Consider the following 25,193-nt stretch of genomic DNA (forward strand, 5'->3'; position numbering starts at 1 on the left):
TCTGCGACGAGTGCCAGCCGCGCTGCGGAGCCACACCCTTCGAGCCGCGTCCCGTCGGCACTGCCCCTGAGTGTGTCCCGCCTTGGCGGCACACACTCTCGACGAGGACAGTCCGGCCTACGGGAACGTGTCGCGCGCCGGCGACGGTTGCGGCGTGGTGGTTTCGAGTACGACGCGAAGATGGCACGACCACCGCCCTGCATTGCAGACCGGGCAAGGAGGGGCCTGCTCCCGTTCAGCGAGGAGCAGGAGGTCTCCCCCCCTCCCCCGGCCTGAGCAGCGACGTGTGGAAGGCAGCCCCTTGAGTCGAGGGCGGCGCGACCATTGCCCCGCCTCAAAGCCCGGAGGCCTGATCAGAGCAGATGTTCGCGCCGCCCCGCTCCGCGCCGCCCGCCGCCGCGCCGCGCCGCCGCCCGACGATTATTAATTCATTATTAATTAATTAATAAGTAATTATACCACCCGCCGCCGCGCCGCCCCGCCCTGCGTCGCCCGCTGCCTCGCCGCGGCCGCCGCCTCGCGCCGCCCGCCGCCCGCCGCCGCGCCGCTCCGCCGCCCGAGGATTAATAATTAATAATTATTACCCGATTATTTTTAATGTGTGTGTGTTTGTGTGTGTGTGTGTGTGTGTTTGCCTGACGGCAGCGAAGTGCAAGGCAGCGGCGAGCGGCAGGTGGCGTCGGCGACGTACTCAGGACACGATGGTGAAGCCCACAGGGCAGGAGCCCCACAGCAGCGCCGACCGCGGCCTCGCGCCGCGTCGGCGGTCTGAGCGAGGCAGCCTGTACTCCACAACCTCCTTGGCACTCCCCCGACGAGCGGCGTGCTATGCGGGCCCGCCGCGGGCGACGCGGGCGGCGAGCCGACGTGCGTGCCGCAGTCATAGGCAGCGCTGGTGAAGCGAGGCGGTCGGCGCAGGCCCCCGAATGCGGTCGCAGCGAGAGAAGCGAGGCATCATATGCTGTTGGAAGGGTGGGGAGCAGCCCGCCGTCGAGCGGCGCGCTGCGCAAGCCCGCTGTCGGCGGCCCGATCGGAGAGAGCTGGTAGTCGTGGTACTATTGACGGCGCGCTATTGCGGCCGAGACGGCCCGCCCTGTCCCTGTAGACCCTCCCAGAGAGTTGGCGATGCTGTACAGCATGCCCAGAGCATGCTGGACAGGCTCCCGTCGAGCGACGAGCCATGCTGGCTCGTCGCCGGCGGCGAGCTCGAAGACCCGCGCCGAGCTTCGCCGAGCCTGGCGGGCCCGCCCGCACGCCCGCGGCCGCAGGCAAGGAAGGCGAGCTTGCTGGCGTCTTTGGCAAGCGCTCACATGCCAAAAGACACCTCGCAGCGCGCGAGACGTGACCAAAGCCGCACGTCTCGGCGCCGCGAGAGCAGCCGGTCGACGTCGGCACCAAGCGCGCGGCCGCCGGGCGCCTCCGAACCGACAGGGACGCCGCGGCAGTAGAGAGCACTCCACCGACATACCGTTTTTATGGCGGGTTAGACACCTGGCGAGATAGTCAGATTTCTTTTGCGAGTCAGAATAGGGTCAATTTGGGGTGATAGAGCTATGCAATCTGTCCCAATCTGAGCCGAGGGAGGGTGTAGAGGATGTAGAGTGTACAGGAGCGTTTCCTCGCCAATTCTCGGAGCGACCTTCATGCCACCTCGCGTTCTTCCCACTCTTCGTCGCTCTTTCTCTCTCGTTCTCTCTCCTACCCCGTCGTCCTCTGCGGCTCTGCCTCGTTCTGCGACGGCGCCGCCGCCTGCCGATCCCTTGCTCTCGCGGCTTCTGTCGCCTCTCGGCGCAGCTCCGCTCTCCTCGCGGCGTATTTTGGCCTTGCGCACGTCAGCTTTCTTTTTTGGCCAGTCCCGTGCCCAGTGTAAATAAATAAATAGAGCAGTCATCTCCCGTAGAGATGGGCGACGCACGAACACAGAGGTACAGTGCGCACCCCGCCCCGCTCACAGGGCGTGCATCACACAGGTGGACTGTGTGACTCCTCGGGTTTCTGGGACAGAGATGTGCTAGTCACTATAGTCGGACGGTTCCGACATGTCCGGCGGGCAGTTCGGGCTCAAGTGAGGGCCGCGGTCGCGGTCGCGGCCAGCGCGCCGGGCCTGGCTGGGGCTGCCGGGAAGGATCTCGATCCACGCGCCGGAGCGCGCGTGGTGCTTGAGCAGCCGGGCGGTTGCCGCGGCCACCTCAAACGGCAGCTCGTCGAGCCACTCGGCAAAGGTGCCCTCCTCTTGCGCCGCAGCCAGGAATCGTTCGCCTAGGCCGTATGCGCGGCAAGCCCGGAAGAGTGCCTCGTGCTGGATCTCCTCCGGCGCCTCGGAGTCGTAGCCGCAGAGGGAGGAGCCGGCAAAAGAGGCCCGCTGTGCCCAGTGTTGTGAAAGTTAAAATTCTTTGGCGCATAATGTCACTGGTGCTCCCGCTCTCGGACTGCGGCTCCTCCGATGAGGAGGAGGAGGAAAAGGTCGCGACCGCCGCCCCGGCGGCCGCCTCTAGCGGCGCCGCCGCCGATGCCGAGGTTGCTGAGTCCGCCGCGGACGCCGCCGCGCCCGCCGCGCTGCTCGAGGACGGCGAGCTGGAGGAGGAGGGCGAGGGACTGGGCGTGGGCTCGCTGGCAGCGGCTCTGCCACCTGCCGCGGCGTACCCGCACTTTGAGTTTGGCGACGCGCGGCGCGGCGAGCTTCAGAGCACGTTCGATTTCGCTGCTGAGAATGGGCGGCTCGACGCAAAGCAGACGTACAAGCTCATGTTCTCCAAGGCAGAGCGGGAGGAGTACGGGTGGGCGCAGTTCGAGGAGGACCTGCATGCCACGTGTGGAGCCGCCAAGGAGAGCGGCACCATGGCGTGGGGTGATGTCGTCTCCTTTCTCGACGACAACCTCTGACGCGCATGGACGTGTGTAGCGCTATGGCAAGGGGTGTGCACGCTGTGTAGGCCGCGGTTGCGCGCGCACGGGGCGTGGCCGCCTTTCGATCCTAGGAGGGCCGACACCTTCAATCCCGAAGCCATCTAAGATGTGTGTCTGGGTGGGGTGGATATTTTTCGGGAGACGTCTCGCGGGGTCGGGGTCGGCGGGGACGTCGGGTGCGTGTGGGTCCGCGGCGGACCGCGCGCCTCTCGCGCAGTCGCTGTGGGCATATGCGTCTCTCCATCGATCTCTCCAGAGCCCACTCTACTCGCAATCCGCGTACGTCGTAGGACTCTAGGAGTACGCACGGCTTTTTAGGATTTAGCCCGGCCCCCACAGCCACAGGCTCCGGTCAGCGGTCTCTCCGCACACCTCCACCGCACGCTCGTCGCTAGGCTCGTCGTTCCATGCGCAGACGCGGAGACGGTGGTCGGTGCGGTGTGGAGGGAGGGGTGATCTCTGCGCTCTGTGGAGCGAGAGGCCCGCTCGAGCACGCGTCTCTCTCCGTCACGGAGGCGGGGCGGAAACTCACGAATCAAAGGCGAAAGGGTAAATGCACTCTACTCCGCGCGCTATCCTGCCCCGTGGCCCCGGGCCACGAGGGGCAGGGCCTCCATAGCGCGGAGTAGAGCAGGCCCCTGCCCCGATCTCGAGCCCCGATCTCCGCACCGTACTCGGACCGGCGGCAGAAGACCAGTGGCTGCAGAGTCACGCCCCGCTCAGCGGGTGGACCTCCGGCCGCTGCTCGTGGGAGTGATGTCGAAGGACACGAGGATCGCGGCGATGTTGTCGGCGGCTTCGCCAAAATACTCCTGCGACCGCTCGCGTGTCGCCTCGACGACGCCACCGACGGAGCGCGCGACGGCCGCCTCGGTCTGCGCGTCGCTCACCGCCGAGATGGCGAAGTCGAGGACGTCGGTGTAGTCCCACACGTCCCAGAGCCCGTCCGAGCCGAGCAGGAGCACGACCTAACGTATCGCATTCTTCTTGCTGTGACTCCCGCCACCCTCATCACGCCCTACTCTTGTTCCGTCCAGCCCGAGCAGGCCAGAACTCTAGACAGACCTATAGTCCTGCTATAGTCGGACACGCAGACCCGGCGGTGAGGCGGACGGCCGCCCGCACTCCCCTTTCGCGCCCGCGACGGCGCCACACGCCTGCTCGAGCTGCTGATTAACTACTAATTAACTACTGCTTGAACCTGCTCGAGCTGCCCCGCCACGTCGAAGAGGTCGAGCGAGGCCACCGACGGCTCCCACGTGGCGCCTGCGGCGGTGGCGGCGGCGGCGGTGGTGGCGGCCGCGCTTCTCCCCCCCCACTCCCAGCGTGTGCGGCGCGCCGTGCTGCTGGAAGAAGTGGTCTCCGAGGGCACGAGTGACGGCGAGGCTCTGCTGCGGGAAGCCAGTCTCGGACGGCATCAGCATCATGGTCGTGGGGCGGTCCTCCCGCACCTGCCACGCGGTGACAGGGGCGGGACAGGGGTCGGAATGGGCCAGAAGGCGAGAGAAGTGAGCGGGTCTCGGGAATGGGGGAGAAGGGCGGGGGGGGGGGGGGGGGGGAACAACCCGGGGCCCGGGAGGGTGATGGCGGGCGCAGCCGTGGACGCGAGACGCTCTGTGCTTGGGAGAGGAGAGGTGGTGCAGAGAGGGGCGCCGTCTTGAAGCCGAGGCCGATCTCGTCCACTCGAGCGAGCGAGTCGGGGTCGAGCTCCCACTCCCCTCCCGCGCCTCGCCGGAAGACGTCGATCGGCTCCTCCTGAAGAGGGGTGGCTGCCAAGTCTGGACCTAGGTGTCTGGACCTAGGTGTCTGGACATGCATGTCTGGACCTGCCTCGGTGCTGCTGCTGCGGGGCGGCGGCCGGGCGGTGTGCTGCCGCGTCGTTGCAGGTAGCCGGAGAGAGGCGTGGGGTGCGTCTCAGTGGATGTGTGGCCACACGTGACTCGGAGAGGGGGAGAGGGCTACTACTGGGGGGGGAGGAGGAGGTGAAGCCGGAGGTGGTGGCCGTGGTAGTGGCCGCGCCTCTTCGCACCCCGTGTCGTAGACGCATCGGGCGGCGGCCATCGCCTCGTCGAGCCGAGCCACCTCCTCGAGGCTCGTCGGCGTGTGGTCTGCCGGGGAGGCGCGGGGGGGGGGAGGAGTGTTGCGGGGTCTACTGAGCGAGGGTGAGGATAGAAGAGGGGCGCGTGACGGCGTGACCGCCTGTGCTGAGCTGCTCGAAACCGATCGCGCCATCGGGCAGGAAGCCGCCTAACCGTCCTCAGACTCAGACTCAGAGTCAAACTCCTCAGAGTCGCAGCCGCCGGGCTGGAGGGCCGCCGAGGAGCGCGTCCGAGTCGCCGACGTTTGCGACGACGAGGACGTGCCCCTGGACGAGCGCAGCCACCTACGCACCGCGGGACCGCGCACCCCTGAATGCGAGCGCAACGGCCTCAGCAGGCCGGCGAGGGTGCTGGCGGACAGTGGCGGTGGTGCCGCCGTCGATGGGCTCGCCGTCTGCCCCGAGGAGGTAGCCTGCGCGGGCGACGACGGCGCAGGCCGCTCAAGACGGGCGCCGGGGGCCCGCCCGGGGGGGGGGCCTCGCCCCCGCGCCTCTCGGCGGTGCGTGGGAGGGCGCTGCCTTCCGATGGATGGCTTGCCTCTACACTAACAGACTCGAGGCTACTCGAGGTGCCGTCTTCCGCGCTGTTCCCGGGGCCGTACTTGGCGCGAAGCGCCGCTCCGATGCCGTCGTGGGCCGCCTTGAAGGCGCTCGTCATCGCCTCCTCCGGCTCCTCCTCCAGGGCGGCGACGTTGCCGAGAAAGTACTCCTTGAGCGCCGCCGCGCCCGCCCACGACGCGATGCGGCCGTTCTCCGGCCCGTGCCCGTCGAGCACGCCCCAGACGAGGGTGCCGCCGCCGCAGCTGGCCACGAAGGTGGCGTCCTGGCGTGAAGCGGCGCGAGAGCGGTGTGGAGGGGCGGGAGTGGAGAGGGAGAGGAGGGAGGGCGACGGGAGGGCGGCCTGGTTCTCCTTCGCCGCGTCATGCCCGCTCCCGCCCACGTGCGTCGCGCTCGCGTAGCGGCAGCTCACGAGGCCGTCGTCGCCCGTCCACAGAGACGACCCACCACCACACGCCACCGCCTCCGCCGCCGCCACCGCCGCCGCTGCCTCGACCGCCTCCGCCGCTCGCTCCGCCTCCGCCGGCGCCTCCTCCGCCGCATCCTCCGCCGCTGCCGCATCCTCCGCCGCCGCCTCCGCCTCCGCCTCCGCCTCCGCCTCGTCTGGCGCCGTGGCTTCCCTCCCGCCCACCTGCCCGCCACGGCTGGGGTGCACACCCACGGCATTCAAAGTGGCCACCGTCGCCGCCTCGCTGGCGGCCTCCCGCTCGCGCCTCGCCGCCTCCTTCTCACGACGCGCCGCCGCCGCTTCTTCCAGGGCGGCCCGCAGGTCGTCCTCGCTATCCGAGTCGGAGGTGGCGTCCGACTCCCGGATAGAGACCAACGCGGTCTCGCCTGCAGCGGTCTGAGAAGCCACGTTGGAAGCCGAGGCGGCGGCGAGGGCTGCGAAACGCTCCCGGAGCGACATCACCAAAGCGTCGTCGGCGCCGAGGGCGAGTGTCATTGGCCTCCCAGGGCGTGGTTGCGCGGGCGGTGTAGCCGGTTCTGCGCTGCCAGCGGTGTTGATGCGCGCCCGCAATGCGGAGACTCCCAGCAGACCGTCGATGGCAGCGCGATCTAGCGTCATCTTACGAGGCTCACTCATCCTGAGTACCACGCCCGGGGGGGCCCGGCCGCCCCTCGAAGATGCACGCACGACACGCCGTTAGGAAGGAAAAAGAATTTTAGCTGAACTGGCACTAACACAGGTACACAAAAGAATTTTACAACAAAACTCCCTCGCACAACACTGGGCACGGGACTGGCGCGCACTGGAAAAAGAATTTCATGACGAATGACGCCTCCCTTGGGTTGTGTGTTTTCTTTCTTTCTTTCTTTCTGAACGTACTGAACGTAGAGCCGAACGGGAGGAAGCCGGAAGACGACCCCGAGGAGGGCGACACACCTGTGGTAATCCCGTTGGCAGCTGTCACGATACACCCGAAGGGGACCCCAGCGCCAACATCATCTGTGGAGGTACAAGTGTTCGAAGAGAGAGTGGACCTGAGCAACGATATGACTTGGCGGCAAATGATCGGAGTGGGCGTCAGAAGAGTCGTCCTTGCGCGAGGAGAGCTCGATAAACTCGAGGGGCCAAAATATGCCGCCACCAGGGCAGAGCTGCGACGAAAGGCGAGAGAAGAAGCGAGAGCAAGGGATCGGCAGGCGGCGGCGCCGTCGCAGAACGAGGCGGAGGAGAGCGACGCGACAGAGGAAGAAGCGACAAGAGAGAGAACGAAGAGAGTGGGACGACCGCGAGGTGGCTTGAAGGTTGTAGCGAGAATCGGCGAGGGACTGCGAAGGGAGATAGGAAGAGGCGGACGCCCAAGGGTGGGCGACGGCTAGCGCATCACAACCCTCTCCTTAAAATCCCTGTGTGGTGGCGGCGTGCCGTCCTCTCCCATCCCTCCCTTGGGTTGTCTGTTTCTTTCTTTTTTTACTGGCACTACCACACACAGAGAGAGAGAGAGAGAGAGAGAGAGAGAGAGAGAGAGAGAGAGAGAGGAGAGGGAAGGCGAATTTTTAATAGGGTTGCCTAACGAGTAACGTTAATTTGGGGCCTAACAGTTGCGCTATTGTTGGCTGAAATCCTCAACGTTGTTCTTTCCTGGCTCACAAGCTAAAGATGCGGGGACCCACACGGGGGGTACTCTTTAAGCTGTACTCATCTAGGCAGGGGTTGTATTCCTTCAAACAAAGGAAGAAAGAAAGAAAACACACAACCCAAGGGAGGGAAAGAAAGAAAGAAAGAAAACAGACCCGCCAAACGAGGGATGGGACGAGGACAGGGTCCCCACCTGCACGAGCAGGATTTTGGAAGGACGATCAGGGGGACAGGTGGGGCTCTCCTGCTCCTGACAAGGGACACGACAGGCTCGCAGCGCGGTGCGCGCAAGGGAGGGAGGGACAAAGAACATGGGCGCACCGATTTCTTCTGGGGACGCAAGGATTCTGGTAGACGTGCAACGAGGCGATCTTTCCAGGCCTTCTACCTATTACAGCCCACGGCCACGCGCGCCCTCGCCGCTCGTCGCAAACGACACCGCCGCTGCCGCCGCCCTCCTCCCGCCAGCAAGACCGCACGACCGTCACCTCCCGGGCCGCCTCCCCTTCCTCCCGCCCCAGACGCTGCGCCGCCACCGCCGCGCCTGCAAAAGCGCAGCCGCATCCGCTGCGGCCAGCTCTTACTCGCCGCGTCGCCCCCACCCAGGAGAACAATGGGAAAGAAGGCCAGCCAAACGTGCGCCCCCGGCGACGGCGACGCCGATAGCGGAGCCAAGCTCTTCAAGGCCAAGTGCGCGACGTGCCATACGTGCAACGAGGGCGGGCCGAACAAGCAGGGACCCAACCTGTTTGGCGTGATGGGGAGGCAATCGGGCCAGGTCGATGGCTTCAAGTACACGGCCGCCAACAAGGGGTCGGGCATCATGTGGGCCGAGCAGACCATGTTTGACTACCTCGCCAACCCGAAGAAGTACATCAAGGGAACCAACATGGCCTTCCCGGGCTTCAAGGCGGAGAAGGACCGCGCGGACGTGATCGCGTACCTCAACACGATGAAGTAGGGCGCGCGCGTCTCGCCGTGAAGTAGCCGTGCGGCTGAGGGTCTCCGCCCGGGTCGGCGGCCGCCGCCAACCGGACGCCAGCTTGTCGACGGCCGGTGCCGGGCTTGAGCCGCGGGATTGGAGCTGCGTGCAAGTGGCCGACAGCCGCTGCTCGTCTCTCCTCTCCTCGTGGCCAATCCCGTCTGTGTGTGCGCCCCCCTGCCCGGTCGGGCGCTTTCAGCTTGCCACATCTTTGCACCGCACGTGTGCCTTGTGTCGGGAGGTCCCCGTGTGGGTTGCTGTATTTCGTAGTCGGTCGCATAGGTCTTAACTCAGAAAGAGCGGACCAAACGGCAGACATGCATGATGCTCGGACCAAGGGACAAGGCAGCACGACCACGCACCAGCATCTGCGCGCTTGTGCGCTTCGCTTTTCGTCGTTGCGATCTTGCCCGCGCCGCGCGTGCTGGCCAGCTGGGTGCTGAGCGTGCTATTCCAGTAGTTCCCCCCTCCCTGACGAAATCTTTGCCCTCACTCTTTACATACATAAATAGAGAGAACAATGGCATCTCCAGGGAGAGATGGGCGACGCACACGAACACAGAGGGACAGTGCGCACCCCGCCCCGCTCGCAGGGCGTGCACCACACAGGTGGACCTGTGTGACTCCTCGCGGGTTTCTGGGACTCAGAGGTGTGCTAGTCGCTATTCTCCGACAATTCCGACATGTCTGACGGGCAGTTCGGTATGTATGTATGTATGTAGGAAGGTGAAGAACAGTCAGGCTCGGACTGGACACCAACGCGGTATGGGTGGACGCTGGACAGATGATGACGACACGCACGAGCGACACACAGACACAAACAAGCTCACTATGACCCCCCCCAATGAACACACCAGTGAGCGAGGGCGAGACGATCGAGGGGTCCCGTACCATGCGGAACCGACCCTATCCAGTGCTCAAGTGCTCAAGCTCACAAGACACACAGCTCGAGCGGTCGCGGTCGCGGCCAGCGCGTGAGGCCTGGCTAGGGTTGCCGGGCGAGAGCGCGACGCCTCATCCGGAAAAACTTTTTCTTTTTTGTGGCTTTCATCTGTCATCTCACCATATACACACATCATATAGTCATCTCATGATCATCCGCACTGCCGCGGCCATCGCCGCGTCGCTCCTCTGGGTTTTGCCACACCCAGATGCTTTGGCGCGGGTCGCGGTCGAAGCGCCCGATGCTCGGCTGTCGGCGGGCGACGCGCGGGCCGTCGCAGAGATCAGGAGGCAGCTTCGCGCTCAGCCAAAGCAGGCATCCGCTGAAGACAAGGTGGCTCAGGCCAAAGCTGCTCGTGAGGCGACGCTGGCAGCCGTCGCCGCAGCCGAGCGTGATGCAGCGGAGGCACGCGCCTTCGCAGCGGCCAAGGCCAAGGCGGCCGAGGCGGCGGCCAAGGCAGAGCAGGCAGAGCAGAAGGCCTCAATGCGGGAAGCGTCCCTTGCGGCTAGGGAATCGTCCCGCGCGGCGCGATCCGAGGAGAAGGCGGCCGCGCGTGTCGCTGCTAAGGAGGCCGACTTGGCGGCCAAGGCTCGGCGCCAGACCGCCAAGGAGGAGGCGGCGGTGGCGAGGGCGTCGTCGCAGAGGGCAAAGTCGGAGGCTCGCGAGCTCGAGGCCGCGGAGGCGAAGGCGAGGGCGGCCATGGCGGCGGCGGCGGAGAGGGCGCCGCCGCCGAGCGAAGGGGCGCGAGGAGCTCAGCAGCGCTCCTTCACGCTCTCCTCGGCTCGCGAGTAGGCTGCCGCCAAACCTGCTCCCGCCAAAGCTGCTCCCACCAAAGCAGCGGCGGCGCCTCGCCCGGTTGAGGAGGCTCGCTCGGGCGCGGCCCTCGCCCGCAGCCGTGCGCTGGCGCGCGGCTGCGGAGGAGGGTGGGACGGGGAGAGCCAGCCTCTTTGACCGCTGTGAGCGTGCTGCAGGCGAGGCTGCGCGCAGAGGCGGAGGAGGCGAAGCAAGCCGAGGCGGAGGCGCAGGCGGAAAAGGCGGCGGCGGCGGCGGCGCAGGAGGCGAGCGCGGCGAAGCGAGGTGCGCGCCGCGCCACATCGGAGGCGGCGCTTCGTGAGGCGCGTGCTGCGGCGCGGCGCGGCGGTACGGCTCCGTCGACAGAGATCGCTCCGCCGCCGCGCGAAGCCTCAAAGACGAGCGCGAGCCAGACTCGGGCGAGCCAGCCGGCGGAGAGGGCGGCGGAGAAGGCGGCCACCCCCCGGGCCGCGGTCCCCCGGGCCGCCCCGCCGATTGCACCGCGGCAGGAGACGCTCGCCGCTTCTCCGCCGCCCCAGGCGAGGCTGGCCCAACGGGCAACCAAGCGGCCGGCCGCCGCGCCGGCTCTGAGGCCCGTCGAGAGGGGAATAGCGCCTCCTGTTGCGCGGAAGGCGGCTGCGCCGGCCGCAAGGAAGGCGGTGCTGGACAAGGGCGGAGTCAAGCCGGGCCGCAGTCCGGGCGGGTCGAAGAAGAAGGTCGCGGCGCGGCCGGTCGGAAGGGCTTCCGCGCCGCCGAAGCAAAGCAAGGGCATCGGCGGCGCAGTCACGACACTCGTTGACGGCGCGCTGCTCGGTGGCGTCGCCTTCCTCGCGCTGAGCGGTCCTGTGAAGAAGCGGAAGGAGGCGGGGGAAGGCGGGTCGGCCCGCGAGCCCGCCTTCGTCCAGGGAAGCGATGGCGTGTGGCGCGACGCCGCGGCGGCGACGGGCCGCCCGGCGCCGGCGAAGGTTGCGGCGCCGGCGCCCGTCTCGCTCGGAGACGACCCGGAAAAGGCTTTGCGCGAGCTGCGGCGGCGCGAGGAGGAGGCGATGGCTACGCTGGCGGACGCGAATCGGGCGCCGAGCCACGAGTGTGGCCCCTCCCGCGCCCCGGCGTGCCCCTTTGAGCCCTCTGGCGCGTGGGGGATTGTAGGTGCTCTCCGAGGCGCAGGCGACCCTCCTCGGAGCCATCGAGGAGCAGGGCAAAAAATAGCCGCATTCCCCGGCCACAGGAGTCCCACGCGACACATCGTCTTACGCCTCCACGCTCTAATCCATGCCCTCTCGCGAACGCCGTTGTCTCTTCCAGCCGCGTCCACCGCCCAGGATGCTGCAGGCGGTGGTGTGTGCGCGCGTGTGGACTGAGTGCGCCGCCCGCCACGACCCACGACGGCACAAGACGCCGGCGACCATACACGTCCATTCCATAATTACAGTAGTCTCTGGCGTTTGGGGTGTTCCGTGGCGAGGTCGAGCGACCGTCGAGTGTACCGTTATCCCAAGTGCCAAGATGAAAACATATACGGTATATGTTTTCATCTTGCTTGGGTTACCGATTCTATACGTCAGCGCTCAGCGGATGACAGCGCATTGCCGCATTCGCCATTCCTTGCTATTACAGTATGAGTATCTCAGTACTGGGCTGGGTGTTTTTAGGCATTGTGGGGTTGGCACTCCCATCGACCCTCATGACCTCCTGCGGTCTCTGAGATGGACACCAGTGGGTGTGGGACCACAGTCAGGATACACTCGAAGGCTGGGTAAGCAGTAGAGGTCGATACTCGACGCGTCCCACATGGTCTGTGTCGCTGTCGGCACGCTGTCGACAGGACGTCGAGCGACACCGGTGGCAGTGCCACCCAGGAGTGGTCGGGCGGTCTCCCGTCATGAGAGAGCCACCATGTGATCCGTATGATGATTCCTGACAACCGCCTCAGTCAACTTTTGTCACAGTTCCCGCTCTGAGAGGAGCTGCGGGTCAGTTCGACAGCTGGAGCTGTGTCGCCGGATTGCGGCGGCCTGCCTCCGGAGGTGCCTCTAGGTGGACATTTTTTGGTCACCGTGAGAGAACGCGTTCGAATTTTCACTCCGGAACTTCAACTCCGCACGCGCACCGGCCAGGGCTACAATAGTGCCAGTGAGGCGGAGGCGCGAGTCGGAAGGCCGCGACCGTCAAGTGTTTTCGACACTTCGTGTTTTCGACACTTCCCTACAATCGCTGTGAACCCAGCCACGTACCTTGATAAAGCCGTAAGGTAAGGTCTAAGGACACAACTCGACGCACGACACTTCCGTTGTTCCGAGTACCGAGACGCAAGAGCTGTGTGCCTGTGCGCTATGGTTCGTTCGGTGCGCCGTGACGCGTGACGCGTGAGCCGTGAGCCGTGACATCGGAGAGCGCCGTGCCCATGCGCGTGCGGCGTGGTCACACTGTGAAATCCGCGAGCACAACCAGAGAGCATGGACTGTTTTGGCGGCAACCCGGTTGACACCTAGCCGCCCATTCCCACATGTTGCGCCCGCCGTCGTAACGGAAGCACCTCGATTGGACCTGCCAAGGAGTGGCAAATCTCCTTGTCCACTCCCCTTTGCTGCGCAGCCGCGGGCATTCATTGCGTATGGCGAGCATCGCGACTTCGCGCCAGGTGGATGCCATCAAGAGGACATTTGGTGGCCGTTCAATTGTCAGGCCGGGGCGTGCCGAGGACGTCTCTCTCGAGGCGCTGCTGGAGGCGCACCGGGCGCACATCAAGCGCAAGCGCGTGAGGCTCGCGCAACAGGGCCACGTTGGCATCAAGCGAATCCGTGAGCGGGACGGGCGGTTTGAGGCGACGGTACAGCACGGCGGTGTGGAGATCCCGCTCGGTGCCTTTGGGTCGTGGGAGGAAGCGCGGCGCGCGTGCGTGCAGCAAAAGGCTCCACCCGCCGCTCCCCCGCGCTACGAAGAGGAGAGCGATGATGACAGCGATCTGGAGCGAGAGCTGGAGGAGAGCGAGCAAGAGGGCGGCAAGGGCGGCATCTCGGTCGCGTTCGTTTCCAACGGCTGCAAATCGTCCCTCGGCGTGCCGTCGGAGTACGACCTTGACGTGCGTGCCCTTCCCCCCCCCCTCCCCCTAAATGCTCCCCCCCCTGCTCAAGGCCCCGCCGCCGCGAGCCCCCGCCGTAACGTTTCTCCCCCCCCCCCCCCTTCTCGCAGGTCGGGATCCTTGTTCGTGCCCGCTCGCGCACGGACGGCGCCTGGCACTCCGCCAAGATTGTGGAGGTGATTGAGGGGGCGGTGAGCACGTTCGCCCCCGTCGGCGCGACGATTCAGTACAAGGTGCGGTTCCTCGGTGGCTGGCCGCCGATGCGCAACGAGCGGCTCGGGATCGATTCTCTCCGGCTGCCGGTCAAATTGTCCCCGCCTCGCCCCCCCTCGCCACCCAAGCAAACTTTCAAGTACGCCTGCCGCTTTTGCGGAGCTGGCAAGCTGCAGCCTGCCTCCAAGTGCCCCTGCTACGGAGGCTCGTCGCTCGCCGCCGCCGACAAGTACCGCGCCGCCGCCCGGGCGGCGGCAGCGGAGGAGGAGGACTGGGACGACGACGAGGAGGAGGCGGTGCCGAACCGATACGAGGCGCTCGGACAGTGCGAGCGCCACCCGCTCTGCGTGCGCGGCTTCAAGCACCTGGGCAAGGGCGGCAAGTGCCGCATTGTGCCCTTGGAGGATCGAGTGGAGGGGTCGGAGCAGCCGGAGCCGCGTCCGGTGGCGACCTCGGGCCCGCACTATACTTGCCGCAACTGCGGTCAGCCCAAGAAGGCGGCCGCCAGCATCTGCCGCAGCCCCTATTGCACTAACACGTGCGAAAAGGATCCGCGCTGCACGCGCGGCTACAAGCACGGCGGGCTCGGCGGGCTCTGCCGCATCCCCAAGCCGGAGGACGATGCAGTGGACGTGGAGACGGCAGAGCAGGTCAGAGCACCTCAAGACGGCAAGCCGGCGGCCGTGGGCCAGTGCGAGCGCAACCCGTACTGCGTCCGTGGCTTCAAGCACGGGGGCAAGGGTGGCAAGTGCAACATCCAGCCCCCGAACAAGCGGCCGAGGCTGCTGTGCCCCGAGCCGCTGCCCGCTGAGGACGAGAGCGATGAAACGGAGCGCGGTGGTGGTAGCGACACCGAGAGCAGTAGCAGCCTGAGCGGCGGCAGCAACGCGCCTGCGGAGACCGACGCTGCGGAGGCGCTGAAGGCGGTGGCGATGGCGGCGCTCGCGCAGGAGGAGGCCGAGGCCGAAGCCGAGGTGAGGGAGGGCCAGGCCGGGGGCAACGCAGCGGCGGTCGCCGCCGCCGCAGAAGCGGTAGAGGCGGCCACGGCCATCTCACGCGCGGCGCAAGTGGAGATCGAGGCGGCGGCGGCGGCGGCGGCATCGGCTGAGGCTGCCCGGGCGCGTGAGGAGGTTGTGGCTGTGGCGGGCGGTGGCACCGCTGTCGTATCCGCCGGCCGCCCACCCCAGACGGGCGGGGAGGGCGAGACCGCAACCGCTGCGATTGCTGCGGCGGCGAAGGCGGTTGAGGAGGCCGCGTCGATCGCCGCCGCGCTGGGCGTTCTCGCCAAGCCGGGCGATGAGGCCGCGTCGCCGTCGGTGGCGCCGTCCCTCGCCAGGCCCAAAGGTGCCGACTCCGACTGCGTCGCTTCCGAGATGGCTGTTGACGTCACGGGCGATCAGCAGGCCATCACTGACGAGGGCCGAACGGTGACGGAGGCGGTGGAGGAGATGGAGTGGGAGGGAGCGACTAACGAGTCGGCGCTGGAGGACGTGGCGGCCGAGCCAGACGCGGTGGAGATGGGGGAGAAGGCGGCAGGCGACCTGGCGGAGAATGAGGCTGCGGCGGACGAGACTCAGCTCGAGGCGGCCGCTCTCGAGCCTACAGAGGCTGTTTGCGCATCCAACCTGGCGACGGAGCGCGATCTCGAGGTGGAGGGGGAGCTCGAAAAAGGGGGCTGCGTGGCGGTGACAGAGGCCGCACCCAAGGCGGAGCTCGGTGAGCTCGAAGATCAAGCAGTGGTGGAGTCAGCAGCATCCTTCGCCGCGGCAGCGGCGGTGGAGCCCGCATCGAAACTGGGTGCGCTCTCGGCCGAGTTGCAGGTCGAGGCATGAGTAGACGAGCCCGCAGGGTCAGCAGGAACCTCCTCGGATGCGTCTGTTACAGCAAGCGGCGATGAGGCCGTGAGCAGCTCCGACCTAGCGATGCTGCTGCCGGGGAGCGACGAGATCGCGCTTGCCCCGATGGCCGTCGACCAATCGCCGTCGGATGCGGAGGAGCAGGAGGGCGAGCACGTGATGACGGAGGATGGGCCGCCGTCCAAACGCGCCCGCATCCCGCCCACCCGCCTTTCCCAAGACGGGAACTGGGCCACCACCGCCCCTTCGCGATGGACGTCGACCGCGTGAGCCGGCAGAGGAGCTGCTTTGGCCTTGCGTATGCGCTCTCCAGCCACCAGCTCGTCGCTCTCACGTCTTAGCCCTCACGGTCTCAGCTCAGGCGGCGCGCGTCATTATTTTTATTCTCCTGTGCGTCGATTCACGACTAACCTGTCCAATGTGCAATGAGTGTATTGTATGAGCGGAGCTGTCATAAATACGGTCGCAGCTCGCACGCGGAGCGCTGCGATGAGGCATGATGGGCCGGGGCGAGGGCCGAAATTCCGCAATTGGCCATTGCGACGCGCCCCCGCCCCTCACCTCACCCCAGACCCCACCCTCTCTCTCTCCCCTCCTCTCTCTCTCCTCCCCGCCGCTAGAATGGAGGGAGCACGTGCAGCTGCGGGCGCTCTGCAGACTCGGAGAGAGGTCCCACAGCTCCCGCGAACCGGCATACTAGAACAGCCAAGGCGTCTTCACTCTCGTGCCTCACTCCCTCAGCTCAAACGTGGTCAGGATGCCGATGTGGTCCGACAGAGGCGCGCCGGGGAGAAAGAAGGCCTCGCGGCGCAGCAAGGACGACCTCATGCGGCTCAGCAGCGGGCGCGGCTCGTTGGGCTGGTGCAGAAAGCAAAAGTCGAGCTGCATGTCTGCGTCCGGGTTGCACTTCTTGCCACGGATGAGCGGGTTGGCGGTATCCCAAGTGACGAGCGCGCCAGTCTCCTCGCCGAGAGTCGCTCCGCACTGGAAGATGGCGCCGAACTGCGAGCGTAGTGGCTTGCCCTTGTCGGGGTTGAGGTCGCCGCTAAAGATGCACGAGGTGGCGGCTGCGGCGGCGTGGATGCGGCGCGCGAGGTACCGGACGAGGGTGCTGTTGGACGAGAGGTGCGGCAAGTGCGTGTTGAGCAGGGTGAGGCGGCAGGCCGGCACGTCGCCCTGTGCGAGGGCGACGACTACCTCCTGCACGCCACGCGGCCGGAGCCGGAAGAACTGCCCGAGGAGCCACGACTGCCAGGCGGGGAGCTTGACGGCGGGGGACGCGGCTCCAGCAGGCTGCTTGAGCGGGCTGCTCGTCTCTGCGGAGCACGCATCGACGAACGCGTCGAAAGCGGTGTGCACGAAGGCGGAGGCGGGCGAGCCGCGCCGGCGCAGCACGACGAGCTGCTCGCGCCGGCACCAGAGGGGGTGAGAGGACGGGCCGGGAGGGCAAACGGCGGTGGCGGGCGCTAGCGGCGGCGGGTCGGGCTGCTGGCTCGCCTGGCCGGCGATCGAGCCGAGGAGGTACTGCGTCACTACGGAGTGGCGCCAGCGCGTGGCGCAGACCGCCGCGATGAGGACCAGCCGGGCGAGCGGGTGCGCGGGCAGCGGCAGCGGCAGCGCCGCCGCCGCACAGAACGCCTCGAGGAGGAGGAGCTTTGCGGAGGCGACGAGGAGGACTGGGGGACGGGACGACGTGTCAAATGTGCGTCTGCAGGCGCGTAGAGACTGCGGCAGAGCGACTGAGAGCGGCCCGCTGCGGGGAGAGGCCACATGGTGTCTCACCGGCGAGGGCGAACAGCTGGACGGCGAAGTAGGTGGGCCGCCACGGCACGTATGCGGCCTCGTAGTCGGGGAGAGCGCCGAGCAGCGCCCGCAGCGTCGCCTTGCCGGACACCTCCTGCAGCAGCACCTAGAGTGAGACCAACAAAGAATCACAATCACTGCTCGTGTCCTCATGTCGTGGAGCAGACTCCACAGGCGCCAGGTCGGCGGAGGAGGACCGGATGTAGGCCGCCTGCTGCGCCCAGCGAGCCTTGGCGCGCGACGACTGCGCGTCGAGGGCGACGTCGCCGTACGAGTCCGCCCAGTCGAGCCTGCGTCACGAGGGACAGTGGTGCAGTCGGTGGCGGCGTCACGAGGGAGAGTGGTGCAGTCGGTGGCGGCGTCACGAGGGACAGTGGTGCAGTCGGTGGCGGCGTCACGAGGGAGAGTGGTGCAGTCGGTGGCGGCGTCACGAGGGACAGTGGTGCAGTCGGTGGCGGCGTCACGCGCAGACAAAGGTTGGAAGGGGATCGCTCTCACCCGAGCAGCACGCCAAGCGCGATTTGCCAGGAAGGGGCCTTGAAGGGGAAGCAGATTGCGGCCAGGTTCCAGGTGAGCACTCTCAGCTCGCCGCCACCGCCACCGCCGGAACCCGCCGCCGAGCCGCCCTCCGCCTCAAGCCGCTTGGCTGCTGCCGCCTCCTCTGCTGCCGTCGGCAGCGGCGCTGCGAGCGGGTCGTACTTGCCTCCCGCATGTGTGCCGAGGAGCTTGTCGATCGCGGCGAGCGTTGGGTCGAGCGACTGCGGTTTCCGGCAGACGGGGCAGCTCTCGAAGCCGGCGAGGGCACACTCCGCCATGCACGAGTAGCAGAAGCGGTGTCCGCACTGAGTCAGGACGATGTGATCCGTCGCATTGTAGGCGTCGAGGCAAACGGGGCAGTTCTCCTCGCACCCACCCCCTGTGCTCGCGCTGCACCCCACCTCCTCGCCTCGCTGCGCGCGTGCAAGCTCGACCGGAAGCGAAGCATTCAGGAGCAGCATGCAGAGGCGGGATTGCGAGACAAGCGAGCCACTGCTGGATCCCGCCAACCACTTGTCCGCCTTCTTCTCGATTTTGCGAAGCGCCAGGTAATTCAGGACCGCAAACGAATGCACCTCGCGCACACTCAGGCTGCTTGCACTCGCCTGCATTGCCTGCAACTCGCCGTCGACAGCGCGAACCTCATCAGCGAGCAACTGCTCGAAACGCTTGCGCGAGACTCCGCTTCGGATGCGCTCTTTGAGCAACCCGTAGTCAATGTGTCGTCGTGGCGTGCGGTGCTTCTCGAGCACCTCCTTGAATTTCATGGAATATGAGGTCGAACGGGTTGCTCTCCTCAACTCCGACGGACTCGGATGTCGAGCGCATATTCTGGGACAATAAAAAACGATTTGCCGTCTTGTTCATACACCGGGTACGGGCGCTGCGAGACTGGGCGAGAAGAAAAAAAACGGGGAGGCAGACGCCCGAAGGCAACCTGATGGTGGCGAACATGGCTCATGGGAGAGCGCTCGCGCACGGACGGACGCACCACACTCCCTGTGAGTGAGGTAGCGGTTTGTGCCGTTCTCCCATCCCTCCCTTGGCCGGTCTGTTTTCTTTCTTTCTTCTCCCCCTCGCCCGCGGCCAGGCAGTCCCGCGGCGGCGCCGGGCGCGCGCCGGCCCGAGCGGGGCGCGGCGATGCCGATGGCGATAAATAAAAACGGACACCTCTACTGTGAGATGGGTAAAAAGTAACTGTGGTCCCCGGATCTTTGTGCAGGGTTCTTTGTGGGTGTGGTCGGCGACTAGCCGGGGTCGTCCTCCCGCTGGGCTGGGGGACTAGCACTAGCCATCTTCCACACATGGTCCCTCGGGTCCCTGCTGCTCCTAATCTCTTCGTACATCCTCCTGCTGATCTCCGCAAAGTCCTGCTCCCTCCCTCGTCTCGCCCTGCGCGTCTGCTCCACCTCCCCGTCGTCTGCCCTGCGTCGTCTGGCGACTGGTCTCCTCCATAGTCGGTTGAGGTCGCCGCCCTCCTCGTGCCTCTTCCTAACGCGTTCCCTCGGCGGCCGATGCCGTCTGCTCCGACTCCCCCGTCCCCGGGTCTACCCTGGGTCTACCCTGCTCTCGTCTGCGCTAGTCTCTGCTTCGTCATCACTGGCGCCTCTCTTCTTTCTCTCCCCTTCTCTGGATGAACTTTTGATCACTTGATGGCGGGGCCGAGCGTTTTTGATCTCTCGGCGGTCAGTGGGCGCCCGCCCGCCGCCTCTGTGCTCTGAGGGGGTTGGGCCCCCAGCCTGAAAACAAAAACAAGCTCGAAAGCAGCCAAAATCAGCCTGCGAGAGAGGCACTGCGCTCCGCTGGCCTCACTCATATGGGGATGTGTGCCGACACCAATACTGATCTAAAACCTGGAAACCCTTGTTCAAGCGCCATCCTTCCTAGGATTGCCTAACGTTAATTTGGGGCCTAAAACAGTTGCGCGATTGTTGGCTGAAATCCTCAACGTTGTTCAAGTGTTCATCCCAGCCCATGCTGTTACTGTTTGTTACTGTTGTTACTGTTGTTCCAGCGGCCAGCAAGCACTTGAGCACTTGAGCACTGGATAGGGTCGATTCCGCATGGTACGGGACCCCTCGATCGTCTCGCCCTCCCTCACTGGAGTGTTCATTGGGGGGGGGCATAACAAACACGGTACAGGATCGAGGTGCACGCTGCCGAAGCAGTGCCGTCCCCCCTCTCCCCGACGGCGATGGCGGTGTGACCGATCGAGCTACAAGAGGAGCTTGGTCAGCAGCCGGGATAGTCTGATGCACCAGCAGACGAAATGGCAAAAAAACCCGGGTAGACCCGAAAATACCTGGGGTTTTCCGGGTATTTTCGGGTATTACCCGCACTGGACACTAGAGAGATCGTCGTGGGTCACTGCCAGGCCTTCCTTACTGTTGTTCAGTCGGCCTAACGTTAGCTACTGTTCGGTTGGGGAGCCCCACTGTTGTTCTGTTGTTCCTGTTAACACTAGTAACACTGTTCAGCTCCCAACGTTAGGCAACCGCCAACCCTAATTCCTTCCCTGCTGGTTTCGAACTGGCGACCTTCACCGCTCGCGGCAAGGGAGCCAGCCAGAGATCGCTTCATGAGTGAGAGGGGTCAAAACGTGGCGACCTATATAGCATAAAAATAAATAAATAAAATAATAAAAACCGGGGGAATTAGACACCACAGATACGCACACACCGACGCCCGAAGTGCCAAGAAGGACGTCATTAGTACGAAACCTCAGAAGGCCATGGGCGCCGAGGGAACATTCCCCCGAGAGGACAAATAAAGCAAAAATAAAAAAGTCGACGCACGCCCCCTCCTTGCGCAGTGACCCTCGCTAAGTGTCGCCGTCTCGGGGCACGCTATCCTGCGCAGGCAGGGCAAGCGGGGGCGGGGGGCAGTCCCCCTGGTCTGATACTGGGGTGTGGGTGTCTCCAGTCTCGGAGGGGGGCAAGAAGGTAAGAATATCTAATTTTTAATTCCTTCCCTGCTCCCACCTGATGCTAGCTGCTTCCCCGCGCCGCCTCCTTGGCCCCCTTGGGCGTATTTTCTACTCCCAGTGGGGGGGCTGGGCCCCCGGCCCGCCCCTCTTGTGTTCTGTTTTCTGTTTTTCAAAACGCCCGCTCGCCCGCCACCCCGAGGCGGCTCGATCCCGGCCCCCCACACTGACCGCCGAGAGATCCTCGGTGCTCGGACCCGGCTCGCATCACGCATGTCGCATGTCGCATGTCGTCGCAAACCCGAACACCGAACACGCTCGGCGCGCGCGCCCGGATCGCGCGCGGATGCGGGGGGGATGGGCCCGAGCCTCTGTTTTTTTGCATTCTTTCCTTTTCCATTTAAGATGTTAAAAATTTTTCCTTGGTTTGGATGTGTTGAGACAATAAATAACGTATGCGAAGCTGAGCGTGTGTGGTGTGACAGTCACGACGGCGGACGAGGCGCGCGGGGCCACAGGCAGCAGGCGCCAAACAGCGGAGCGGAGACGGGAGACAGACGTTAGGCTCCTTGCCGGCCCCCGGTCCGGACCTCCCGACCCCGCCCTCCCGACGATGGGACACCCGCCCTGGGGCCGTCCCCGTTCGATAAATACATGGCAACACTGGACACGCGTCCCTCCAGGCGGGAGCGCGGCTGTGGATCTTCCCCTCACCCGGGCCGCGCCTGCCCGCTGCAGGGCGGAGCGGAGGGCGGCGCGTCACGCCTCCATCGAGACCACATGCTCAACGATGGGCTGCTGCTGCTGCTGCTGCTGCTGTTGCTGCTGCGCCCCCGGCCAGCCGCCAAGGAGGAGCGAGCCGTTGGCTTGGAAGGGGCCGACGTCGCGGAGAGGGCTGGACTGCGTCGCGCGGGCGCGCTTGGTGGACGCGTCGGGCGAGACGATGCCCTCGCCGCTCGCGCGCTTCCCTCGACGCAGCACAGCACCGCCTCCTGCCGCGCCCGCGCGGGTCGGCTCGGCAAGCTGAAGCAGCGTCGTGTAGTACTCGTTCTCGAGGCGCACGCGCTGGTACCTGCAGGGAGTGGCAGGGGCGGCACGGCTCGGTCCGCTTGCGCCGGCGGAGCCGATGGCTCCCGCCGGGCTGGCGAGGCGCGGCGGGTCGCGATTGCGTTGACGGTGGAGGGCGGGGCAACTCACGCTTCGTATTCCGCCATGGAGAAGCCAGACTGATCGAAGACGGGCGTCTCGCACTGCATCTCACTCGAGTCAAGCGAGCCGCCCCACATTGGCAAGGAGGCGACCAGAGGCCGGGGGGGGCAATCAGTGGGCCCCGTCACCAGGCCTCTCGAGGACACCCTCAACCAGGCAGGCAAGGAAGAATTCGTGAAAAAGCCTGTCTCACAGCACACTGGCACGGAAGAAATCGACCTGAGCTCTAGCCCTTTGCAGGACCCGATCCCGACCATCTGGCTCGCTGGGTGCGCTTCTTAGCTCCCCGGCCCTGGATGTGAGGCTGCCGACCGGACTGCACTCCAAGTGCTCCAAGTGCGACAGCGAGTGAGACCGCCAGTGGAGTTGGGAGTCCCGTGAAATCCCTGTGAGCTGTGTGGTGGCGGCGTGCCGTCCTCCCATCCCTCCCTTGGGTTGTCGGTTTTCTTTCTTTCTTTCTGGAGTTGGGAGTCCACCGTGCACCGCCTCGCGGTCGCGCCGCACCCCTTTCTCGCCCTCCGTCTGCTCACGTGTTCATCCCCATCAGCATCAGTGCATCACCCTCCGCGCGCACTCCAGTAATCTCGCCGCCTACCGCACCCTCGACACGTACTAACCAGAGTACCAAGCAGCAGCTCACCACCCTTCGCGCTTCGCCCCTCACGGCCACCGGAGACCGGTCGCACGAATGTGTATATGCGACCACCTCCACCCCCGCCCTCCACGGACCATGCCGTCCGCACCCGGCCGGTGCATCACGCCGCCGCAACTCGCGGCCGCGGCGCAGGCAGGCCGAGCGGCGAGGCGGCGAGGTACTCGGCGACACTCAGGGCGGCGGCGCCGCCGTAGTCGTCGAAGAAGACGAGGCTGGTCGGCTCGATGGCGTAGTAGCGGCCGCCCGTGTGCGCGCCTCCCTCGCAGAGCCAACGCGCGTGCGGGTGGCGGGCGCAGAAGCGCGCCTGCCGAGAGGGCGGGGGCGGGGGGGGGGGGGCCTCCAGGAGGGGAGGGGACGGGAGGCGTGCGGCGGAGGGCGGATAGGCGGGGGCGAGGGGAGGGGGGTGGCGAGGGGAGGGGGGTGGCGAAGCGCCTCTGCGCTCTCCACGTCGGCCTTCGTGGTCAGTGGCCGCAGCGTGCCGGAGAGGTGCAGGCGCGCGCAGGTTGGGTCCTCGGGGTCGACCCCGCCGCAGGTCGGCGGTGGAGGGGAGGCCTGCCCGCCGGCCCGCCCGGGCGCGGCTCCGGCCAGCGACGCCTGCGAGAAGGAGAGGCTCGCGCGCGGCTCCGCCTCGATGTCTCTGTACGACGGGTCCGGGAAGGGGAGGTAGAGGACCGGCTTGCCAGTCGAGTTGGCGCCGAGGCCTGCGGTAGAGGCGTCCCCCCGAGGCGTCGGGGAGGAGGAGGAGGGCGGGGACGGGAGGGGGGAGGGGCGGCACCGTCCGCGACCGACCGCACGTTGCTCCATGGCCTCCCTCCGAGCCGCACGGACACGGTCCCGAGCGAGGACCAGCCGGAGTGGTACACGAGCCAGCGGGCAAGCGAAGCGGAGGAGCGGTTCCGCGCCGGCGGCGGGGCGGTGGCGGCGGCGGCGGTGGCAGTGGTGGCGGCGGTGGCGGCGGTGCTGGCGGCGGAAGGGGGCACGTTGTGGCGCGGCGTGGCGGCGTAGTACTCCCCGGGCGGGATGTGCGCCCCTCCGCCGTAAAAGTCGATCATCCAGACGTCGGCCGGACGGAGCTCGAAGACCTCGAAGCCGTGCGAGGCGGGCCAGCGCCGCATCTGCGGGTGGCGGGCAAAGAGCGCCGCCCGGCCGAGGGCAGTGGCCGGGCCCTGCGTCCGCGCCAGTCTCCCCGAGAGCGTCAGTTTGGTGCAGCGCGGGTCCTCCGGGTCCAGCGCCGCCGCCTCGCAGCCCGTTGAGCGGTTTAGGGCGGCTTGTGAGAGGGTGAGAGAGGCGTTGCAGCCCGAGTCCGCGTCGGCGAGAGAGGAGGCGCCCGGTTGCGATGCTGCGACGGAGGTTGCGATGTAAAAGAAGAGCCGGCCAGAGTGGCACGCAGCGTCACTGCACGCCGAGTCGGAGAGCGACAGCACCGCTGCGCTCGGCGCGCCGTCCGTTAGCGTCGTGACGTAGCCCCAGTCGGAGCGTGCGACCATCCAGCGGGCCGTCTCCGCCTCTGGCGAGGAGGAGGCGAGCAGCGCGGGAGAGGCGTGGAGCGGGAGGAGAGGCAAGTGCATGAATTATGTGGCTTGTTGGGTCGGTGGAGGAGTGGCGACCGCCTCGGCCGTGAACGGCCACCGTGCGCTAGCACCCAATTCTTTTTCTTTATTTTAGAGACGGCTTTTTCTTTATTTTAGCGGACAGAATTCTTTTTCTTTATTTTAGCTCTTCTTTTCACATCTTCACCTTTCTACCTACCTACCTACCTCACATAAACGCACTACCCCGGGCCCGAAATCGCACAGAGACAGTCGCAACACGGGTTGGTTGGCCTGCAGGCCTGCACAAGCTTTTCCGGCATCCAAACAAAAAGGAAAACAGAGGGTCCCCAGCACTTTGCGTTTCCGGAAATTTCCAGGGAAAACAGAGGGTGTTTTTGGTGTGAGGGTGTTTGGTGCTCCATTCTGGAAACTCGCGAGTTTCCCTGAGTCTGAGAGCTGGTCTGGGGCAAAATCTGACGCAAAATTGAGGAAATCGGCACGATACCCAGGCGGTCGCAGGATATTTTCCAGGTATACCCGGGGTTTTCCAGGATATTTGCCGATTTGGCTGATTTTGGGCCCAAACCAGCCTCAGACTCGGCTCAGAGCCCGGAAAATTTGATGGGTTTCCCGGGAAAATAGAGAGGAAAAGAGAGGGTGCTGCGAAGGAAAAGAGACGGGGTGCGAGAGGAAAACCTTGTTCAGCCTAAAACACGGGGTCCCAGGGAAGGCCAGCAAAAACCTTCTCGCGCGCGCTAGACGCCGACTCAGCGGCCGCCCCGGTCTGTGCAAAAAGAAATCTTCCGCTGCATCCACACCGCTCTCAACCTGCAAAGAGAGACTGCGAAGAGAGATAGGAAGAGGCGGACGCCCAAGGGTGGGCGACGGCTAGCGCACCACACCCCTCTCCTTAAAATCCCTGTGCGGTGGCGGCGTGCCGTCTCCCATCCCTCCCTTTCTCGCTGTTTTGTTTCTTTCACCACACTCAAGCCAATCCCCACCCCGCACACACACCGCCGT

The 25,193-nt window shown here is 65.9% G+C and overlaps 6 protein-coding genes across 6 annotated transcripts; 3 read left to right on the plus strand and 3 right to left on the minus strand.

The window, feature by feature from the left end:
• Window positions 1-2,403: 2,403 nt before the first annotated feature.
• On the plus strand, window positions 2,404-2,883 carry EMIHUDRAFT_210888 (hypothetical protein; the record flags this gene model as incomplete). Its single annotated transcript, XM_005768319.1, has 2 exons — window positions 2,404-2,412; window positions 2,581-2,883. The coding sequence occupies 2 exons, from the start codon at window positions 2,404-2,406 to the stop codon at window positions 2,881-2,883; spliced, it is 312 nt and encodes a 103-aa protein (XP_005768376.1).
• Window positions 2,884-3,626: 743 nt separating this feature from the next.
• On the minus strand, window positions 3,627-6,506 carry EMIHUDRAFT_451573 (hypothetical protein; the record flags this gene model as incomplete). The annotated part of the gene is made up of 8 exons (XM_005768320.1): window positions 3,627-3,875; window positions 4,227-4,358; window positions 4,591-4,662; window positions 4,990-5,015; window positions 5,104-5,154; window positions 5,314-5,418; window positions 5,552-5,828; window positions 6,243-6,506. The coding sequence occupies 8 exons, from the start codon at window positions 6,504-6,506 to the stop codon at window positions 3,627-3,629; spliced, it is 1,176 nt and encodes a 391-aa protein (XP_005768377.1).
• Window positions 6,507-8,248: 1,742 nt separating this feature from the next.
• On the plus strand, window positions 8,249-8,937 carry EMIHUDRAFT_436606 (putative cytochrome c). Its single transcript, XM_005768321.1, has one exon. The coding sequence runs from the start codon at window positions 8,260-8,262 to the stop codon at window positions 8,605-8,607; it is 348 nt and encodes a 115-aa protein (XP_005768378.1). The 5' UTR covers window positions 8,249-8,259; the 3' UTR covers window positions 8,608-8,937.
• A 754-nt stretch (window positions 8,938-9,691) lies between these two features.
• EMIHUDRAFT_451575 (hypothetical protein) lies at window positions 9,692-11,069 on the plus strand. Its single transcript, XM_005768322.1, has 3 exons — window positions 9,692-10,086; window positions 10,364-10,474; window positions 10,543-11,069. The coding sequence occupies exons 1-3, from the start codon at window positions 9,719-9,721 to the stop codon at window positions 10,952-10,954; spliced, it is 891 nt and encodes a 296-aa protein (XP_005768379.1). The 5' UTR covers window positions 9,692-9,718; the 3' UTR covers window positions 10,955-11,069.
• A 4,809-nt stretch (window positions 11,070-15,878) lies between these two features.
• On the minus strand, window positions 15,879-18,647 carry EMIHUDRAFT_451576 (hypothetical protein). Its single transcript, XM_005768323.1, has 4 exons — window positions 17,816-18,647; window positions 17,496-17,607; window positions 17,297-17,423; window positions 15,879-17,190 (listed from the first exon to the last, which is right to left on the minus strand). The coding sequence occupies exons 1-4, from the start codon at window positions 18,619-18,621 to the stop codon at window positions 16,244-16,246; spliced, it is 1,992 nt and encodes a 663-aa protein (XP_005768380.1). The 5' UTR covers window positions 18,622-18,647; the 3' UTR covers window positions 15,879-16,243.
• A 2,545-nt stretch (window positions 18,648-21,192) lies between these two features.
• Window positions 21,193-24,233, minus strand: EMIHUDRAFT_464361 (hypothetical protein). Its single transcript, XM_005768324.1, has 4 exons — window positions 23,417-24,233; window positions 23,089-23,342; window positions 22,746-22,945; window positions 21,193-21,849 (listed from the first exon to the last, which is right to left on the minus strand). Exons 1-4 carry the CDS (start codon window positions 24,207-24,209, stop codon window positions 21,537-21,539), a joined length of 1,560 nt encoding a protein of 519 aa, XP_005768381.1. The 5' UTR covers window positions 24,210-24,233; the 3' UTR covers window positions 21,193-21,536.
• Between the last annotated feature and the right edge of the window lie 960 nt (window positions 24,234-25,193).

This window comes from Emiliania huxleyi, assembly GCF_000372725.1.
Source record: "Emiliania huxleyi CCMP1516 unplaced genomic scaffold EMIHUscaffold_46, whole genome shotgun sequence".
Taxonomy (NCBI): domain Eukaryota; phylum Haptophyta; order Isochrysidales; family Noelaerhabdaceae; genus Emiliania; species Emiliania huxleyi.

What these genes read in the sequence shown, in the direction of transcription:
- EMIHUDRAFT_436606 (XM_005768321.1), top strand. Translation starts at nt 8,260, where the DNA reads ATGGGAAAGAAGGCCAGCCAAACGTGCGCCCCCGGCGACGGCGACGCC.
- EMIHUDRAFT_451575 (XM_005768322.1), top strand. Translation starts at nt 9,719, where the DNA reads ATGATCATCCGCACTGCCGCGGCCATCGCCGCGTCGCTCCTCTGGGTT. An exon ending in TCCCTTGCGGCTAGGGAATC is followed by an intron (nt 10,087 to 10,363) that starts GTCCCGCGCGGC and finishes GCTCGCGAGTAG; the next exon opens with GCTGCCGCCAAACCTGCTCC. An exon ending in TCGCCCGCAGCCGTGCGCTG is followed by an intron (nt 10,475 to 10,542) that starts GCGCGCGGCTGC and finishes AGCGTGCTGCAG; the next exon opens with GCGAGGCTGCGCGCAGAGGC.
- EMIHUDRAFT_451576 (XM_005768323.1), bottom strand. Translation starts at nt 18,621, where the DNA reads ATGAAATTCAAGGAGGTGCTCGAGAAGCACCGCACGCCACGACGACAC. An exon ending in GCGCTTGGCGTGCTGCTCGG is followed by an intron (nt 17,608 to 17,815) that starts GTGAGAGCGATC and finishes CTCGTGACGCAG; the next exon opens with GCTCGACTGGGCGGACTCGT. An exon ending in GGTCCTCCTCCGCCGACCTG is followed by an intron (nt 17,424 to 17,495) that starts GCGCCTGTGGAG and finishes GTCTCACTCTAG; the next exon opens with GTGCTGCTGCAGGAGGTGTC.
- EMIHUDRAFT_464361 (XM_005768324.1), bottom strand. Translation starts at nt 24,209, where the DNA reads ATGCACTTGCCTCTCCTCCCGCTCCACGCCTCTCCCGCGCTGCTCGCC. An exon ending in CACTGACCACGAAGGCCGAC is followed by an intron (nt 22,946 to 23,088) that starts GTGGAGAGCGCA and finishes CCCTCTCGGCAG; the next exon opens with GCGCGCTTCTGCGCCCGCCA. An exon ending in CGGCCGCGAGTTGCGGCGGC is followed by an intron (nt 21,850 to 22,745) that starts GTGATGCACCGG and finishes CACTCCCTGCAG; the next exon opens with GTACCAGCGCGTGCGCCTCG.